This window comes from Heliconius melpomene, chromosome 12 (genome assembly GCF_056956725.1).
Source record: "Heliconius melpomene rosina isolate 202511_hmr_F chromosome 12, ASM5695672v1, whole genome shotgun sequence".
Classification (NCBI taxonomy): Eukaryota; Metazoa; Arthropoda; class Insecta; order Lepidoptera; family Nymphalidae; genus Heliconius; species Heliconius melpomene.
The window spans coordinates 8,729,994-8,749,244 of NC_140400.1; the positions used below are offsets into that span (position 1 = coordinate 8,729,994).

The 19,251-nt window shown below is 31.3% G+C and overlaps 2 protein-coding genes across 3 annotated transcripts in view; one reads left to right on the top strand and one right to left on the bottom strand.

The window, feature by feature from the left end:
- Positions 1-366: 366 nt before the first annotated feature.
- On the bottom strand, positions 367-10,020 carry LOC146533757 (rac GTPase-activating protein 1-like). Its single transcript, XM_085193968.1, has 13 exons — positions 9,708-10,020; positions 8,981-9,183; positions 8,224-8,377; positions 7,309-7,466; positions 6,999-7,100; positions 6,470-6,575; positions 5,719-5,875; positions 5,325-5,439; positions 4,931-5,092; positions 4,091-4,338; positions 3,642-3,771; positions 3,300-3,418; positions 367-3,015 (listed from the first exon to the last, which is right to left on the bottom strand). The coding sequence occupies exons 1-13, from the start codon at positions 9,814-9,816 to the stop codon at positions 2,982-2,984; spliced, it is 1,797 nt and encodes a 598-aa protein (XP_085050094.1). The 5' UTR covers positions 9,817-10,020; the 3' UTR covers positions 367-2,981.
- A 1,038-nt stretch (positions 10,021-11,058) lies between these two features.
- Pkc53E (Protein C kinase 53E) overlaps positions 11,059-19,251 on the top strand; it is a 142,231-nt gene continuing 134,038 nt past the window's right edge. For both annotated transcript variants that reach the window (XM_085194304.1, XM_085194305.1), the window contains exon 1: positions 11,059-11,371. In XM_085194304.1, coding sequence (XP_085050430.1) covers positions 11,187-11,371 — 185 coding nt within the window. In that variant the 5' untranslated portion in view covers positions 11,059-11,186. The remainder of the gene's footprint in view (positions 11,372-19,251) is intronic.

Here is a 19,251-nt window from a genome sequence, read left to right on the forward strand (position 1 = left end):
CATTCTCAAGCGTGGAATAATTCAAGGATTACGAAAAATATATAATTTGACGATTTCCACAAGCCGAAGTAATAAAAATTGTTCCATAAAGTTTAATGTAGCTAAGGGTTGCCTATATTCCTCTCTCCATGTTTCTATTTCTCTCTCACTTTTTCTCTATTTATTACGCCCTAATTTTTAGTAGTTTTTTTATAAATACAAGTATTCTATTTCAAACATACATTTTTCTATTTACATTCTATTTCTTGAGCTTTTCAATTGATTACGTTCAATGAATAAAAAAATTGAGACCAGTCGTGGCGCAGGGGCACAGAGTGTGACTATACAACTGGCTGGTTGTGGGTTCAATCTCCATTCCAGAAGATGAAATTTTTATTTACATTTCTTCGCTCTGGTGTCGAGTCAAAATCGCAACGTTAAGTGCTGCTACTCAACATTCAATACCTTCGCCGCTCACTCCAAAGATCAAAAGGTATGTATTATATATATGATATTTTTTTCTTGTTATCATCTAAGCTTCGCAACCCAATAGATCTCAATGATTCTCGAACAAATCCCGAGTTAGCGTCATCGCCTCCCCATCTATAATATGCAAGCTACTAATGGAACCTAGAAAATAAGTTTAGTTTACTAATATCATTTGTAATGTTCATAAAGAAACAAATATTTACAAAAAACAAAAGAAATACCCGAACGCACCAAATATTAAGACAGTTATTATGAAAATATATTTTTTTCAAAAAGTACATGAATATTATAATAAAATATTAAAAGCTCTTAAAACATAAGAGCAAAAAATGTTGTTGTTTAATGGTGTTAACCTTTATTGCTTGGGATAGATTTAGATATTATATAGAATATAAAAATTTTCACATTTATGATTTTATATTCATTTAAGATTTTATAATTGGAATTTGGCACAGATAAAAAATCCAAAGTTGAGTATTTAAGAAATTTAAATATAAAATAAATTATTATTGGCTTAAGTAAGACGAATTTTAAAATAATTCTCAAAATTTATTTGGAATAAAAGAAAACGAAGATGGCCGTGCGACGGGAATTAGAAACAAAAAAAAAGAAATAAAAAGAATCTTCTAATAAAAAACCATCTGTAGGCGGTTTCGTGACGTCACGATAACGGAAAACTATTTACCTTAACCGAGAATGAATCTACTTCTATAACCATAACAATATATACAATATAAAATAAATAAATCAGCTTCACGCTACAGCGTACGCTTCACCTACTCTACTGTGTGCGGGATACATCCCGCACACAGCAGAGTAGACCTAGTGTTAAGAAAGCCTATTCCCCACTTTCTGCCGAATTCTGGAGGCATTGCGTGTTGAGTGGGAGAACTCAACGCCGCGCTTTATCTCGACACCAGAGCGAAGAAATGGAAATATAAATGTAAATAAATATTTCATTTCCTCGAGTAGGGATCGAACCCACTACGGCTTCTATATACAATATAAATACTAAGTCCACATGTTATACAGCTTTATATAATACAATCAAATGTCTTACATTAATTGAATATATACATTTAAAAAAAAGATTTTGACAAATTGAGGACCTCTTTTTTTGAATCTTACTGAATTCTCTGGAAAAACTATAATTGTGGGCATTTATCTATGTAATAGGTCCTAAAACAATGATTTTATTACTTTTTGTCTGTGCGTTTATGCACGCTAATATATCTGATTTAAATACAATTTTCATTTTTTTACTATTTTATTTTAGTAAACTTTCGTTAACATTCAGTTTTTGTTTTATTTCAATCGATTCATAAATAAAAAAGTTATATCAATTTAGTTACCCATACAGACGAAATCGCATTTATAACATAGTATCTTATTTTAATTCAATATATTTTTTTAATATACACTGCAAGTAATTAAGGCCGAGCGGATTATTTAATTATTAATTAAAAATAATTCTATCAGCAAATAAATATATGTATGTTATTATATTAAAAATAACAATATAAATAGTAACAGTTTCCGATATTTCGAATTTTCTAATTAAAAACAAAATACCGTTTAAACTTACATTAATTTCAAGACTGACAAAATATAGTATCAAATAATATAAAATGTAGGGAATCCTAAAAATTCTTTAAAGTAGGTTTTTGCATATTATTTTTTTGTTATTATTATAATGTACATAATTTATTAAATGGAAAAAAAATGTCAATACAAAGTTATTTTATTGTTATTTTACAATACTTAAAATGTAATTATTAAAAAACAAAAGAAGATTAAGTACTGTTATTAAATGTTATTATTGAGTTTTCTTTTTATTTTAAATATAGTGTTTTAAATAACTTTTAGGACGTTATTATTATAATGAAGTATTTAGAATATATCTTTCAGTTATTTATGTATATTATCTGTATAGCGGTGGGACCTTTATGAAATAGAGATGTTAGAAAATGAAGTATTTTGACAACCAACTATGCTTAATATTGAATTGTTAATTTCAATACAATATTTTTCTCATAAAATTTTCATAGATAAGATTTATACAATTATATAAAGAATATAACTAAAATATCTATATGTTGTTGATTGTACATGTATAAAATATTTAATTATATTACTCATTTAACATTTATATTGTAATATACTTTTAATTTTAATAAACTTGTGTATGAAATTAATATAATAGTAAGAAAGCAGCCAAAAAGTATTTCTAATATTACATATGTGATTTAGCATTATAAGGCATCAAGTTATACAATGTTAATAATATAATATTAATAATAATAATAATGCTACTTAAGCTGCAGTTTATCAAACCTTAAACTAATATTTAAAGAAAAAAACCAATTAGACAAAACAACATTAATTAAGAAAATATATTAAGACAAATACAATATTTTAAAGAAAGTGATTAACATAACTTTTTTTGAAAAACTAAAGTAAAATTCTAATGTTATATATTAATTAATGGTTAGTGTTTAATATTGTTGATTAGTTCATTGAAAATAGTGTCGTTTCTTCCTGGATATTCTGTAAAGACGTAAAATAATTACTAATATTTACCAATTTCATTTAAAATGCATTCATTTAATAGTTAAATTTTTTCGTTCATATAAAATATTCGCATTGAATATATTGGGGGAAAAGTCGATTGGCGGTACAAATCCTGCTTATACAAAAAATCAAAGAAATTTCCCAAAAAAAATCAAAACAATAGAAAATATGCAAAAATAATAGAATCTTTATTACCGTCACCTATTTTAAAAGTGTTATTAAACAGTATATAAATACTATATAATATAATAACTATTTACCCGGTATCGGCAGGCGAGAAGAAGTATCCGCGCGGTTTCGCCTGCAATGGCGACGCAGTATCGGGACACGCCCACTGCGCCCAGTAGTCCGTCGGCAAACGTAGTAATAACTGCATCACCTGTACAAATACATGATATTAATACAAATAAATATATAAAGCTAAAAAAAGGTAAAGAAAAACTTATCTGTTGAACATTTTCCAAGAGGCACGCGTTCAAATCCCGCTAGGTTAACATTTAGTTTTATAAAAAAGAATTCAAATTTAGAGTAATACTTTTTAAATATTTAAAACTACACCAAATTCTATTCGATAATAATAAATGTATAAAAAAACAACTAACATTAAACATTTGAGCAGTGGCCGCGTACATTTCACCGGGCTGCGACATCATACCATAGCCCACTATGGTGGGGCCGAAGATTTTAGCTAAGTTGTCGATACCCATCTCACATTCTGGACTTTCTGCTACCCTGGAATTATTAGAGAAAAAAGCTTATTAAAAGGTTAATAAATTAATAATCATATATTTTTGTTTAGCTTCACACTGTATCCCGCATATAGCGTGATAGGTAACCTAGTGTTGCGTACCCTCATTCTTGAGGCCTTCAAGATCTGCTCTGATGAGTTAAGAGTGCAGCATTGAATTCCACCACTCAACAAAAGTATTGTTTTGCAGATAACAGAGTGTTTGTCACTAGATTTCTTTTAGCTATAAATACCCCATATACAGTGTAAAATTGCAAAATATATTATTATTAACTAATAAAAATACAATTTAAACCAACCAACCTTTGCAAATGCAAAACCAAGAAAGCCAATGTATCTCTATTGGGCTGAGGCAACTGCGATACCGCATGTACTACTGCTGCAGCCGCATCAGTCGCGTCCCTTCTAGGAGCTTCCATGAAATCCGACCAGAGGGCGGTCGATACTAACGGCTCGTTCAAACTACGCAGAAATTCCTTTATACAGCCGCATATGACGTGGACATCTTCGTGTGTCAGGTTTGGTGAACCATTTCCGCGGAGGAATCGTTCCTGTATGTCATATAACTACTAAACTAATTTGTTCCACTTTCACGTAGAAACTACTGCACGAATTTAAATGAAAAATAAAACTGCGACATCAGAATAATAATAGGTAACAATTTATTTAAGAATTTTGTATAATTTGGCTATAATATAACAATAAATTCAAGCGGGTGAAACCGGTTTTGGGTAGCTAGTAAGTTAAAGTCTTTAAATTCAGAATTTAGAAGTTTCGAAACAGGGCAGGGCATGTTTTACAAACGTTTTTGTAGGAGGATTGGAATAATGAAATAATAAGATAACGATTTCTATTTCTTCTAATAAGATAACGATTGGCACTAGCCAATTAAATTATATCGAAATTCGTTTACGCTTATTACAATTAATTTGTGTGTCAGCATCCCTGTAGGGAGATTCTAACAAATATCTTCTACCAAAACTTTGTTAGAATTTGGCAAGAGAGAGAAATATATATATTTTTTAAATTCCAACTAAAAAAGATTAAAGTTTTTGTTAAATGTCCTGTCCTATCTAAATACTCTTATTACAGTATATTTCTCTTTTAAAACAATATGTATCGATAATTCCAACTCGCACCCACCTTGAGTCTCTTGACATCCTTATCTGCACCACTGAGGCGGTACAGTCCTCGCTCGGTAAGACCGCGGCGTTCTACCTCATTGACACAGTGTACTAATAACGCAGGCACCATAGGCGGGGTGCACGGGGCATATTCTGCAATACTGCCTACTTGCTCCTTACTCTGGGAAATTCAGATTGAATAATTTTACATGTGTGGATGAGAGATGGCGCGTGTGTATGTGAGAACACATGTGTAATTGTGAGATCTAATGTGTGGATATGTGATATGTGAATGTGAGAAAACATGCGTAGGTGTGAGATCACATGTGTAAGTATCAGATCACATGTGTGGATGTGAGACCACGCGTGTAGGTGGGAGATCACATATGTAGATGAATATCGTTAATGTGTACCTGTGCGTGTATCTTGCCGGGCGCGACGCAGGGCAGCGGCAGCCGGTCGCGGCACTCGGCGTGCGCCTGCGCGCGGCAATGCTCGCACTTGACGCCTAGCTTGCCGAACCAGATGCTGGAATTAATGGTGTATTTTTATTGTTTTTGTAATGTCTCTTATATGATTGTGCTAATTTGTGTTTATTTTTTTGTTAGACTCTCTTTGAAAGAGTTAAGGGGATTCCTTACTTATAAATGTTAAGAAAGTTAAGGCCACATCTTGTTAGCAGTGTGAAAATGAATCATTCTATTAAGTATAACTCAATCCCACATCCAAAACGTTTCCCTTCTGACGCTGTGCGGCTGCGCCGTAACGGCCTCTAATTAATTAGCACAAATATTTAAATCTTCTCACGTTTTTCCACAAGGTCCACAAGTCTCCCTCTTATAGAAGTTTTTGGCTGCAAATGTATGTAATCGGGGTTGGGGTCTCGGTGAAGCACCATATGCAGCTGACACTACTGAGGGCGTACGTTGACATGAACGTGGCGTTTCTGGTAGGCTTTCAGCTTCTAAAAATAAAAAAAACACGGCGATTTATAATATATGTTTTGTATTTTAGCAATATATTTTTTAAAGTAATTTTCGTGTATAGTGTACATAGGGGGTGTAGTGTTTAATGCGTATTTCAACACTACACAGCATTTTGCCTTATCAGAACGGGAAAACTAAATTACATACACATTTTAATGGCAATCAAACTCACAAAAGAAAGAAATAAATGTATTACTGATCCACAGCAGTGGCTTATACTTTCTTATAATAGAAACTAAAAAGGACCAACAAACATGTACATGTGTACTTATATTGTATCTATTTGTTTATTCATCTTCATGTTTTAATATAAGAGAAGGTAGAGAACCTAGTGTTATGTTTCATAAACCTAATGTTATGTTATATTCAGCCACCTGGCTGAATTCATTCATTTCCAGGCAAATATATTGAGATATTTTGCTATGCGACTAGAATAAGATTTATTTTTTAAGGAGGAGAAATGAAAGTAATTAATTTCCCGAATTCAAACCCACAACCATCGCGTTTATAGTCGGACACTGTCCCACTTTACAATGATGGACTCATATATTTTACAATAGATTATTTCTTACCAGACATAGGTGGAGCAGAAGGCACCTCCTGTTTTATATGACAAGACGCTCTTGTATTGGACTTGCGGGGTGGAGGACCCTCGTCGCTACTTTCGGATATGGGTTGCTGAAAAATTATTATATCAATAAGTCAATTATTAATTTCTTAACTTAGGCCAGTAAACATTTAAATTAAAAGTATATGAAATTGATATATGTTTTTTACATGTGTGTTGTTATATTTTCTATAGAGTTTTGATATGTTGAAAATATCAAAATATATTGTCACACTCTAATCTATATATATAAAAGGACTTGTTCCCACTGACTGATGTAAGACGTACGCACTGCCGTAACTGCTAATGGTAGTAACGTGAAATTTGGACAGATGTTTACTTTCGTAATCTGGACATCCACTAAGAAAGGATTTTGAAAAATTTTAACCCTAAAAGGATGATATAGGGGTTTATAAATGATAGTCTGTTATTCTCAGTGACTCAAACACAGCAGTATTTAAACAGTCTTGATATTTAAATTAACAAAAACTTACGAAATTCTGTGGCGGTTTCAGATCCTGTGTAGTGGGATTGCGCTCTAAAGTAAGTGTTGTGGTCGCGGTGGCCAGCACCTTGCCGCCTTGGAGTTCTACCGTCTGGAATTATATTATATTATTCATAATATTGACATATGCCAAATATTAATTTATTTTTACATATGACAAATATAGCAAACCATAATATAAAACATTTTTATTTGACTCAAAGTTAAATTTAACACATAAAACTTCCATTCCCCACTTCACACTCTATTCTTTTCACTAATACATTTTCTTTCTAAAGAAGCAAAAAACATAATGATACCTTTGTCTCAGAACTCCTCGAAGACCTTCTTTTCTTATTCGCAGGTGATGTCTCCCTCGCGCTCCAACCACCGCGTTGAACCCACGACCTACGAGTCAATAAAGACAGGTCTAAATCATCTTCTGAACGGGACAACGACATTTCTGATAGCAGGTTTCCTAGAAATGAAAGGGAATATAATAATTTTATGTTATGCGGATATCAAGACTTAGTGTCCCTCTGTTTCCCATGTTTTGAGACTTATTAATAAAAGTTAAATAAAAAAGACAAGGAAAAACTTAAATAAAGTTCAAGACACTACTTTACTATATTCACTTAAACAATTTTTCATGATAATTATTTCCTAAACATATTTTGAAATATAACTCAAACAAAGAACATATAAATATTTGCAGCTTCATGTTTCCGTCCACATAGCAGGGTAGGATTCTTTCCTGTCTAAATTGTTGAGAAACTTTATTTGCATTGTGTGTGCAGCAGTAAAACTTTGTCTATCAGAATGGGCAAATGAAAATAATTTGATCAAGTTGTATCTCGGGTAGACAGAGGTAACTTGGGAACCTAGTGTTGACACATTCTGTCACCATTAAGACATTTCTGCTCCACAATTTCCAAGCAATGCCTCTGTAGAGTAAGAGGTTCGAACCTACAACCATAGCGTGTAAACACAGATCCTCTCTTAATGAACCAAAAGAATCACAAAAGACTATAATGTTGTAGAATATAATAACTCGTCACTGACTATTTATATTGTTACATGGGTGAAGTTGTTCCTGGCCTGCAAGCTGAGCTAGTATATACTTTGTTATAAAGTGAGTGTGTTAAGTAACACTTGGTTTATTTAACCTATCCCATTGAATGTACAACAGACACAAAAGTAAGATTTTGTATAACTTAAATAATAAAATTATTCACCAGTAGAATTAAGTTCTGGAACACCATTAAGCTTCGCATTGTGATCCTGTTGAGCGGTGCCATTGAGAAATGCAAGCTTTTGGAGAGTCTCATTGTTTAACTTGGCTCGATTATCATTAAAGAGTAAATCTCTTGCCATATCCAGGAGTTTACTCTGGAAACAAAAATATGGTCACTCATTTTATAATTGTCTTTAAATATATAAGAAGTTTGCTGTACTCATATTAATTTTTTAGGATTTTAGGATTTCTCTTAGTTAGGTGACTTTGTTCCTGAGTAAACAATGTGCAATGCAATGTCCTAGCCTAAATTCAGAAAGACCACTACTGGTTGACTATACTGCTTACTTCAAAGGCAAAACAAAGGGTGTTAGACAGTGTTCCCTATGTTGTTGAGCGGCGGAACTCAATGCTACACTATGTCTTTTTACTAAAACATGGAAATGAAAATGGAATTGGAATTTAAAAAGTTTTTGGAAAAGCCCGGCTTTTTGCAGCATTGATTTTTAGATCCTACAGAGTAATGTATACTGAGGTTCTCTACTTGTTTACATTCCATACACATTATGAGAGATGTGCAAGAAAATTAAATTAATGATAATAAATAATCAAAACAGACAAACCAACTGATGAAGTGTTTTTATCACTCCATCAGTTGATTCAGGAAATATTATAAAACTGATAACAACTGTTTATACATTTTGTTCATTTTTTAAATTAATTTGATATATGCCTTTAATATTTTAATCTAAACTTACCAACTCTTTATATTTGGTTATAACAATAGTTCTTTCTCTCTTTTCTGAATCTAGAAGTTTCCGAACATGTGCAAATTTGGCTTCCCATTTAGATAGTGTTTTTAGAGCTTCATCTAATTCTGTTTGAAGTCGACTTGCTTCTGCCTCTGCTGCTGCCCATTGACTACGGACCCATTCCATTTGTTTTACAAATGCTAGGAAATCTACAGAGAATATTTGAGAGAATTATAAATAAAAAAAGTGGAAGAATTTCCATTTTATACATAAGGAATACTATATGATATTCATGATTATATCTGTATGATTATATCTGACACAATCAGCAATAGGTTTGTATTGACGATATGTTTAAAAAATTCTACTGTGATTTCGGATAAAATGTTGTTTACTCTTAGAACTAAATTATGTAAAGGGGAAATTTTGTATCAGTCTGCGCATTCGACTAATACATTTTACAAACTGATTGTGTTTAACAAGTGCTATAAAATCATAACCACCACTGATGAATTATTATCACAATAATATTTATAGGTATGTATATGTACGTATTTTAAATATATATTAATATGTATAGTACTAAAAGGGTTTTGATTTCTGAAAGGGTTAAGTTATTAAATTTAGCATTATTTACTTACACCGCCATTTTTTTGTCGCCAATGTGATTAAAATAAATTGTAACTATTAATAATTTCGTAAATCACAAAGTTTATAATTTAAAGAAACTTACATTCTTCAGATGCTCCATCATTTAAAACACTATTTAAACGATTTATATCATCAAATTGGGCCACCAGCGAGAGGGCGATGCCTCCCGATTCCGAACTTTCCGTACTCATCTTTATATTCGTTAAGTTTCTTGTTTACTATCCTATCAATATATTTATTGTCAAATGTTCAATAGATTGAATAACAGTATTTATATCATTTGTAAAAATCACTACACAGCACAATACGTGAACGATGTGAAAATTTTAAATAACGACTACCTGCTTGGCGGTTAGAAAAATTGTTAAAGTCAATGCGACTGCCAGTGCTAAATGAACTGACCAATCCGGATTCCGATTAGTGGTGTGTTACCACAACCGTTTAAAACTCGCGTTCAAGATTTCATGTATTTATAAATAATTTTGTTGCGAAATATTATTATTTTACAATAAAAGTATTTATTATTATTATATTTTTCAGATTTACGCTGTATCCCCTGTATTCTATTAATATATTGTGATAATAAGTATAATTAGTAAATCACATATAATAGTTGAAAAAATATCAATTATATTATCAAGAACATGTATAAGAAAATTTATTATTGATGATATTTATCAATGTAATAGAATCAATAACTTAGATTTCTTAATTTTTGTCTCTTTGTCCTCGCTAATCTCTAAATTGGCTTAGCCGATTTAAATGCAGTTAACATTTAGTATTTGTCTTATTTGAGTCGGTTCGAAAACATTGCTAGAAAAAAAATGTTTTCACTGAAAACTATCATTTTCATTGTTTTGTGTTGTTGTCTTTAAAATGATAATACTATTAGAATACGATAGCAACTCAGATTATTAAATGAATAGTTGTGTAATTTGTGTAGTGCAGGCAACGCCACGTACGGGTAGTGGTATACTGGATATTTATATATATAATTTATTATTTAGAAAGGGATAAACTACACTGTATTATTTTGTAAAAAAGAAGTAAAAAAAAGAAAAAAATATTATTTTCGTTAATTTTTATAGAATAAAAATAAAATTAACTGAAATAGTAATCTTCTTATTGTGGAATATGGAATTTGATGTAGTATTTTTATAAGTGATTAAATTGCATCATAATTTAAATTTCTTTTATATTTACCTCGTTAAACACTTGAGGAAATTAAATATTTAATGTTTTTCTTCGCTCTGGTGTCTAATTTTTGATTGAATTTTGATTTGAATTGTTATTACTAAAAATGTCATTCGACAATTAACGTACGGTACATTTCGAAAGTATTAAAACTATTTTTAACACTGGTAGCATTAGAATTTTCCTTTCTTCAAAGACAATTGACATTGACAATGACACTGTAGGGAGCAGTCTGATCGTCTGTCAAAGCGCGATGACGTTCGGTTGAGAACGGTGGTTCGCTCGTGCGGGTCGCGTATCCCTGTGGATTATTGTGAGATAATAATTATTTCCGACTGCACCGGCGTATAATCGCAGGCGAGTCACTATGGCGGACGAGGAAAATAATTGTGATGACGGTGGTGGTGATGTAAAGGCAGGGCAGGCGATGCGGCTTCGAGGCCGAAAGGGTGCCCTGAAGAAGAAGAATGTTTACCTGGTTAAAGACCACAAATTTATGCCGAGATTCTTCAAGCAGCCAACATTCTGTTCCCACTGCAAGGACTTTATATGGTGAGTCTATTTTATATGTCTTGATTACTAGTACCAGTAGAACTTGCTAGGTACTCGATCATTGATGGGTATTATAAATAGGCAATGTTTACAATGCGATGGCGAGTCGGATGAACGCGCGGTTTCCTCGTGATAAGGCAGAGATTATGGTATAATGGTGTTATTTAAATCCATATGTACTTGTTTGTCAATTATAGTTAAACCTTTTGTTTATTGTTTGTTTTTTATTGCTTTTTTTTGCGTGATAATTTACGTTTTTGTAAATACGATATCGGCGATTTATGAATGAAAGATGGTTTTATTTTGTTTTATATAACACAATTTAATATTGCACTATCCAAAACCTTTGTTAGTGTGGATGAAATAATTAGAATAGAATTAAAACAATAAATATAAAAAGTAATATACATATTTAAAAAAAAATAACGATAATACTACGTACATTTTAAGAGGTAATATTGTTAATATATTTTGTAAATTAAAGGGCATACTTCTATTATTTTTTGACCAATGGAGAATTATATGTATTAAATATATTATTTAAATTATCAAATATCATATTATATTAAGTATGCTCAAACTAAAAAAACCGCAAAAAATCTATCATAATATTTTCATATCTATCTGCTTATAAGAAAAATCAATGCCAAATAACATGTGCCGAGTTTGTTATGACAGATGTCATTATTGTATGTAGATTGTAGATGTTTGTACTATAATATATGGATGTGTGGGTGTTGCCACTTATAAGGCTTTTGAAAGAAAAAGTTCTTATATTGTAGCAGTTTTTTTGAAATGATTATTTAAATCAGAAATATTGCATTGTGATTTATCAAAATCGTAATAGTAGTATTATCTATTTAAGTATGTTAATATTATAAAATCATACAGTCTGTTCGGTTGAAAGAATTTACGTACGCACAGGTTCAAATTAAAAAAAATATTTTTGTAATGGATAAAAAACAAAAACTATAAGCTATATAACATCGCGTAAATCGTTTTGTTGTTATACACCGTACCTGATGAATTTGTCATGTTTGCGTTGGAGTCTTAGGTAAAAGCTAGTATTAATTTAAAAGATATTTCCATATTTTTTCCCATAACTACAATAAAACTATTTTAAAAACGTAAACAGCAGGAATTTTCAAATAATCAAGCGTGTGGACCCTGACCCACGATTACCATAATCGCCTAAATTTGGCTCTATTCATTGAGCCCGTGACCTACCGTTAAATAAATCGGTTTTTAACGAGCAACACAATAGTTGGTACGACTACAAGTTACGAACGAGAGAAAGGATAAAAAAAAATCAAAACAACATGTTTATGGACTTTCTGAAATGGGGTCAATTATTTTTTTGGCGGTCATTCACATTGCAATTCGTAAAATTTTATTATTCTTATAATTATGATAAAGTAAATAACGTCTTAATAAAATTTTATTAGTACGCCAAGAAGTACATAAAAATGAACGGTTACAACATTCATGACACCGTATTTTAAATTGAACTTAGGGTTGTGAACTCAAAGCTTATTTCGGTGGATATTTAAGAAATGATTTTTTAGCACATTTTGTTCTGGTTACGCTTACGTCTAATAATGCAAAGCGCTTTAAATCTCTATACTGGATGAAATACTATAATATTAGAACGAAAATAGTAGGACGTAGTTGTTATTAGGTTCTATTTTTTAACCCAACCAAATGTCTTATATTTATAAATATAGAAACATTAGCTACATTAACACAAATTACCTACGATTCTCCTATTTTGCACCTTTTCCTCGAATAGAAGGGTAGGCAGAGAGGCATTTTCGTATTATTTTTTGAGATGTCGAGTGGTGAAACTCAACGCTGCGCCAGCAAAAGTTATCTATATATATTAAATATAAATATATGTAAATATTTAAGCTGTGCAAAATCGTATTTATACGGTCTCTTGTAATCAAGACCCAAGTGCGCACTGAATCTACAAACTCTACTGTATTTTATATTACCTAGTTCTACTCACAGAGTTCAGCTGCCAACTAAATATTATATTAAAATTTTCACGCTGCTGGGAAATAGTTTAGTAATTAAACGAAGCATGTTTGGCGTCTGTTATAATAATATAGTTAAATAGCGTTGTGATTCTTTAGATGAGCATTTTTTTTGTAGTACGAGTAGTAAATACTCATTTAAAAAAAAGTTAAGTGCGAATCGGACTCACCGAGGCTTCCGTACGAATTTGAGTAGGTCAACGGGAAGTATCGGATAAGGGTTCCGTTTTTACCTTTTGAGGTACGTAAAAATACTTTTTTTTTCAACTTCACGTTGTATCTCGCAGTGTAGGCAGGCAGACGGAACCTAGTGATAAGACACTTCGATTCCCACTCTCCGCCGAACTCTCGAGGCATTACGTGTTTAGTGGCGGAAATCAACGCCACGCTTTGTTTTGTTACCAAACTAAAGAAAAGAAAATATTAAATAATTAATTCTCCTACTGGCATTGGACCCCACCACTTTGCTTTTTCAGTTACGGCCTCATAAACTTACTTATATTTGTTGAGAGAAGATAAATAAATATTCATTATTAAATAAACTTTACTTGTCTTTTCATATATATATTTTTTACATTTTAAAGTCAAAATTTAGAACAATTAAATGTAATTTGTCATGCTCGGTCTACTTGCAGTAGAGAAATCTGAAAAATAAGTAGGACAATGATATCAGTAGCGTTTCTGATGAGAATATATTTTGAAATACTATATGGTTTCAATTGCCTATTTACTAATTAATATTCATCACGGATAACGCGAGAAAATATTAAATACTTATTTGATTTACCGAGTTCAAATCCACCCTTACACACCGTACTAAGTTTACGGAGATCAATCCATACGATTGGCATTTAAGAATTTTTGCATAGAACGTGAGTGAGTTACAATAAAACAAATTAAATACTAGACAACAAAATTAACCCATGTTATTATAAGCAATTGATAGTTTTTAAATAAAATTAAATGTTTTTTTAGTCTCGTGTTAAGTCCTAACCTATCATTAGATTTAAATCTTCCCCACTGATAAAATGGTCAATTTCTTTGTTTTCCGCGTTAAATAATAAATTTTAATAAGAACTATCTACTTGTAATTAACTTAATCAAGATCTTACAATAATTGCACACGGTTAAACAATTCTGAAGTACGATCTACTGCAAAGTGTCTTAAACCACTATTTAATAAAATATCTATACTAATATAATAAAGCGGAAGAGTTTGTTTGTTTGTTTGTTTGTTTGTTTGTTTGTTTGAACGCTAAGATCTCTGGATCTACTGGATCGATTTACTTTGTTTTTGTTTTGTATGAAAGCTGCATTCTTCAGAAGTGCTATAGGCTATATAATATTACATTACACATATATACTAATAAATTAAAATACTTTCTAATTTGACATGCAATTTATTCTGCCATGTTAATAACAACCGTCGTCGCTACGCAACCGCGTTCGTTACCGCGTCATTTTGATATTCATCCTTATGAAAATAAATATAATAGGCATTTCATCTAGATTGAAATTATATTTCTATAGAAATTATATTCTTATATTTCAAGCAGGCGTAGCCGCGTCCGGGTCCGCTATTAATATAATAAAGCGGAAGAGTTTGTTTGTTTGTTTGTTTGTTTGTTTGAACACTAAGATCTCTGGATCTACTGAATCGATTTACTTTGTTTTTGTTTTGTATGAAAGCTGCATTCTTCAGAAGTGCTATAGGCTATATAATATTACATTTCAAATATATACTAATAAATTAAAACACTTTCTAATTTGACATGCAATTTATTCTGCCATGTTAATAACAACCGTCGTTGCTAAGCAACGGTTTGCAAAGTTTGTTTGTTGTTTTAAGAAAACGTCACCCAAAATGAACTGATATTTTGATATTCATCCTTATAAAAATAAATATATTATATAATATTTAATAAATATTCCTATAGTTCAAGCAGGCGTAGCCGCGTCCGGGTCCACTAGTATACTATAAACGCCAAAAAATTACAAGTGACTTTGAAAGGAAAAGTTACGATTTGTTTCTTACTTATTACATTTATTTCTTTTACGCTGTATCCTGCACATATCGGGGTAGGCAGAGGGAACCTGGGAACATACAGATAAGATACCTACTGCATCTCATAGTTATAACTTTATTAGAGTAAAGCTAGAACAAGCTGTTGAGAGAAATATTTTTTTAATACATCATTGACTAATACGTCAATAAAAACTCATATTTTTTTGTACTAATATGAACTGGAATTACCAAGTACACTGAGTCATCGAGTTCTCTTACAAGAAACCTCACTAATGATTGGTATTTTTTTGCGTAACTGGCGATCGTTAATATTATTTAGTGCAAATAGTCTTATATTTAATAGCGACATCTAAAACAGGTATATAATATAAGTAGTACACAATGGTTCAACAATTTGAGGTCGAATTGGAGACTAATAAAAAAAACGCATGGAACCTAGTGTTAAAACACTCCGTTCCTCACTTTCTTACTATTACCACTACTTTCAATTTTATTTTCAATAGCATGTAGGTACATTATACAAGTAATATACTAAAATTAGTATAAATATTCTACTCTATCGAAAGACATTGTAAACAAAGAGATTTCTTAGATCAGATAGCACAATCCTTTGTCTTGTACAAAGGATACTCAATGGAAAACTTTAAAGTTAACTTGCTTTAAATTCACGCATGTCACGAGTGGTACACCTTTTAATTAAAGATAGTTAAAATATATACTATCACAGACTTTTAAAAAAACTATGCTTTAACTATTTACAAACCTTATTATTTTTGTCAATCAATAAAAGTATTATAATTAAATTTGAAACAACAAATTGTAATTATTTTACCTAAATTATATTGAATTTTTTTTTGTATAGTCGCCGCATTGTGTATTTATAATTATATAGCATTTAAATTATCCTTAAGGAAACTCAGTGTTGTTAACTAGAAACAAAGGAACACGTTATTATTGTTAGTCGATAAAATTTTTTAAATGACTTACGATCATTGGAGCGAAGCACAAAATATTTGATATTATTATTACAGTGTTTAATTTTTCTCTGTTTTTTGCAATTACTTTACTAAGTACTTAGCATTACATGGATTCATCGTGCGGGAGCTGGGCTCATCCCGTTGCAGGGTGAGGAGCAGGGCCTGGGACTTGCTCCTCAAGTGTACATAATTGCATGGGCTCACCTTTACTGTCCGAGGGAGAGAGAAAAAAGAGAGTTTTAACTAAAATGATTGTACTAGTACTCTAATCTAAAACGACTGTATTAGTATCGCCTTTAAAGCACATTCTAGAAATGAAATGATGAATGTTAGACAGATCGAGATCTAATGAAGTAGAGAACGGAGTGTCTTAACACTTCCGCTGCCTACCATGATATACAGCGTGAAGCTGATATAATAAATAATGAATATATCTAATTCTAAAATATGTTTACACATCCGAATATAAAATGAAATTTACTCTCAATGTAAATGTAATGTAATTAACATGTGAAAGATAAAATTAATTCTCGAGAAACAGGGTAGGGTATAAAGTAAATTCGCTTATTTACATCGTCTTCATGAAATTTTCCTCTTGCATTAACATTGGTAATACGTTTATCTTTATTCGAATACTTATTATGGCATAATTATATTAACTGTATACTTATTAAAGAGCATTAATATAGGTTTATGTTAATATCTTTTTCTTTATACGGTTTTAGGTGGCTATATATTAATTCATGTTAGTCTAAGATGATAGTATTAGTGAGATATTACTGAGAGATGAACAAATGTGACTAGTCTCGTTCTTAACTAGTAGCGATCGCGACTTTGCCTGCTATGACTACAATAAAATAATATGCACGTATTAGGTATATAACGTATTTTTGATTCTTGCTGTTGGATAATTCTATCGGTTAGTGAAAATCGTAATTAAATCTAAGCCTAAACTTCGTATGAAACATAGAGATAATATAAGTTCTAGTTACTCGTTTAGAAGCAGATACCTGCGGTCATTTATATAACTTTACGTAAAAGCTAGTTTATAATATAATCATCCCCCCAACCAAATTCGAACTTGCTATCACCTATATAAAGTCAGGTGATACCCAATTTGTAATACAAGCGTAAACACTAATAACATAATTGGATAAATGTGTAAAGCTATTTAATGGTTTTCTAATTACGACCGCTTGATGGAGATGTATCAATCAACGGAATCGGTGATCGACATAGATTACATATTTAAGTAGTCCTCAATACATCCGACACAGTTCCGTGGCTGTAAGCTGTAATTGACAAATTTCAAATGCTCACATTTATTATTTATTAGGATACAATAGTTAATTGGTCTTTGATTAAATGATTTAAGGTTTGTTTTAGTTGAGATAAATTATTATACAGAATGTAAATTTTGTTTAAAATCTAGAAATTGTGGTAAAAAACCTACTCTAATGACGAAAAACAGTGCTAAATTATTATTAAACCAAAATCCAATGCCTCAAGACTTTTGGGGGGAAGTGAGGAACGGAAGTGTTAATGGAGAACGGAGTGTCGTAACACCAGATTCCTTCTGCCTATCCTGCTAGGTGCGGGATACAGCGTGAAGCTAACAAAAGAAAAATACTATTTAAAAGACTTGTAAAAATAAGTTTGGATTTGCCTTCAAGTTCCTGTTACAATAATAATATATTGGCATACATAGCAGACGCCCGCTTTAACGTGTTAGTAGGCCGCTAATTTGATTATCCATGTTAGTTGTCGTTGCGTTGTGACATTGATCTCAAAACGCTCACAAAGGTTTGACCCTAAATAGTTTATCTAATCAAATTGTACTTCCATAAATGTTTATATAGTTTATTTGTTTGTTTTTAGTGGCTGGGTAGGCAGAGGGAACATAGTGTTAGGACACTCTGTTTCCCAACAATAATTATCGAGACATTGCTTATTTCCACACAGCTATATAATTGTTTGATTCAATTGACGTCTGAGTGTAATAGATGATTCACTCATTCTTTGAGTTCTGAGTTTATATGTTATTACTTTTTAGGTGGTGTATTTTTACCTTTAGCTATTTGATAATAAATGGATGATCCACAATGAAAATATTTTCCTAAGTTTTCTATTCTATCGTCTGAGTTAGCGCGTTAAATAAAACTGTTTCTTCAGCTTTATAATATGTATGAAATCAGTGGAAAAAGCAAAAATGAAAATAATATATTTTAATAAAAGTTACAACTTTAAGTATATTAACTTTGCACATTTGTTATGTATTTGTATGTAGATTAATAAAATATGCATCATTTTTGGGTTAAGCATACATACACGTACGAGTATGCTCTAGATTAGATATAGAACCCTAGATAATTATTAAGTTTAGTTCATTTTCATTATCTTATTGTATTTTAATATTAGTCACTATAGTTTCCTTTATAATCATCAAGTTTATATATATTCTCGCTCTGGAAATAAGACAAACCGCGGCGTAGAGTTCCGCCACTTAACTCGCAATGGCTCGAAAATTGGAAAACCATGTTTCAGCACTATGCCTATCCTGCTATATGCGGGATAAAGCGTGATTTTAATCACTAGGTCAACGGGATCGTTAATTTATAGACCCTTGCATTATTTGTACTAAGAATAAACTAATAACTATAGTTTCCGTCATGCCCGACGTGGGGTATGACGCGGGCGTTAATTTAGACAACACATATGGTATCGTTTCTTGTTGACGCGCTGCATATAAATGCATATTTAACCGTGTGTTATGAGTGCCTATAGAAGTTTGCAGGATAGAAGTTTGTAGGATATTTTTTTAATATAGGTAACTACCTCTGC

What these genes read in the sequence shown, in the direction of transcription:
- LOC146533757 (XM_085193968.1), bottom strand. Translation starts at nt 9,816, where the DNA reads ATGAGTACGGAAAGTTCGGAATCGGGAGGCATCGCCCTCTCGCTGGTG. An exon ending in TTCTGCTCCACCTATGTCTG is followed by an intron (nt 5,876 to 6,469) that starts GTAAGAAATAAT and finishes TTTTATTTTTAG; the next exon opens with AAGCTGAAAGCCTACCAGAA. An exon ending in TGTGGACCTTGTGGAAAAAC is followed by an intron (nt 5,440 to 5,718) that starts GTGAGAAGATTT and finishes CATTAATTCCAG; the next exon opens with CATCTGGTTCGGCAAGCTAG.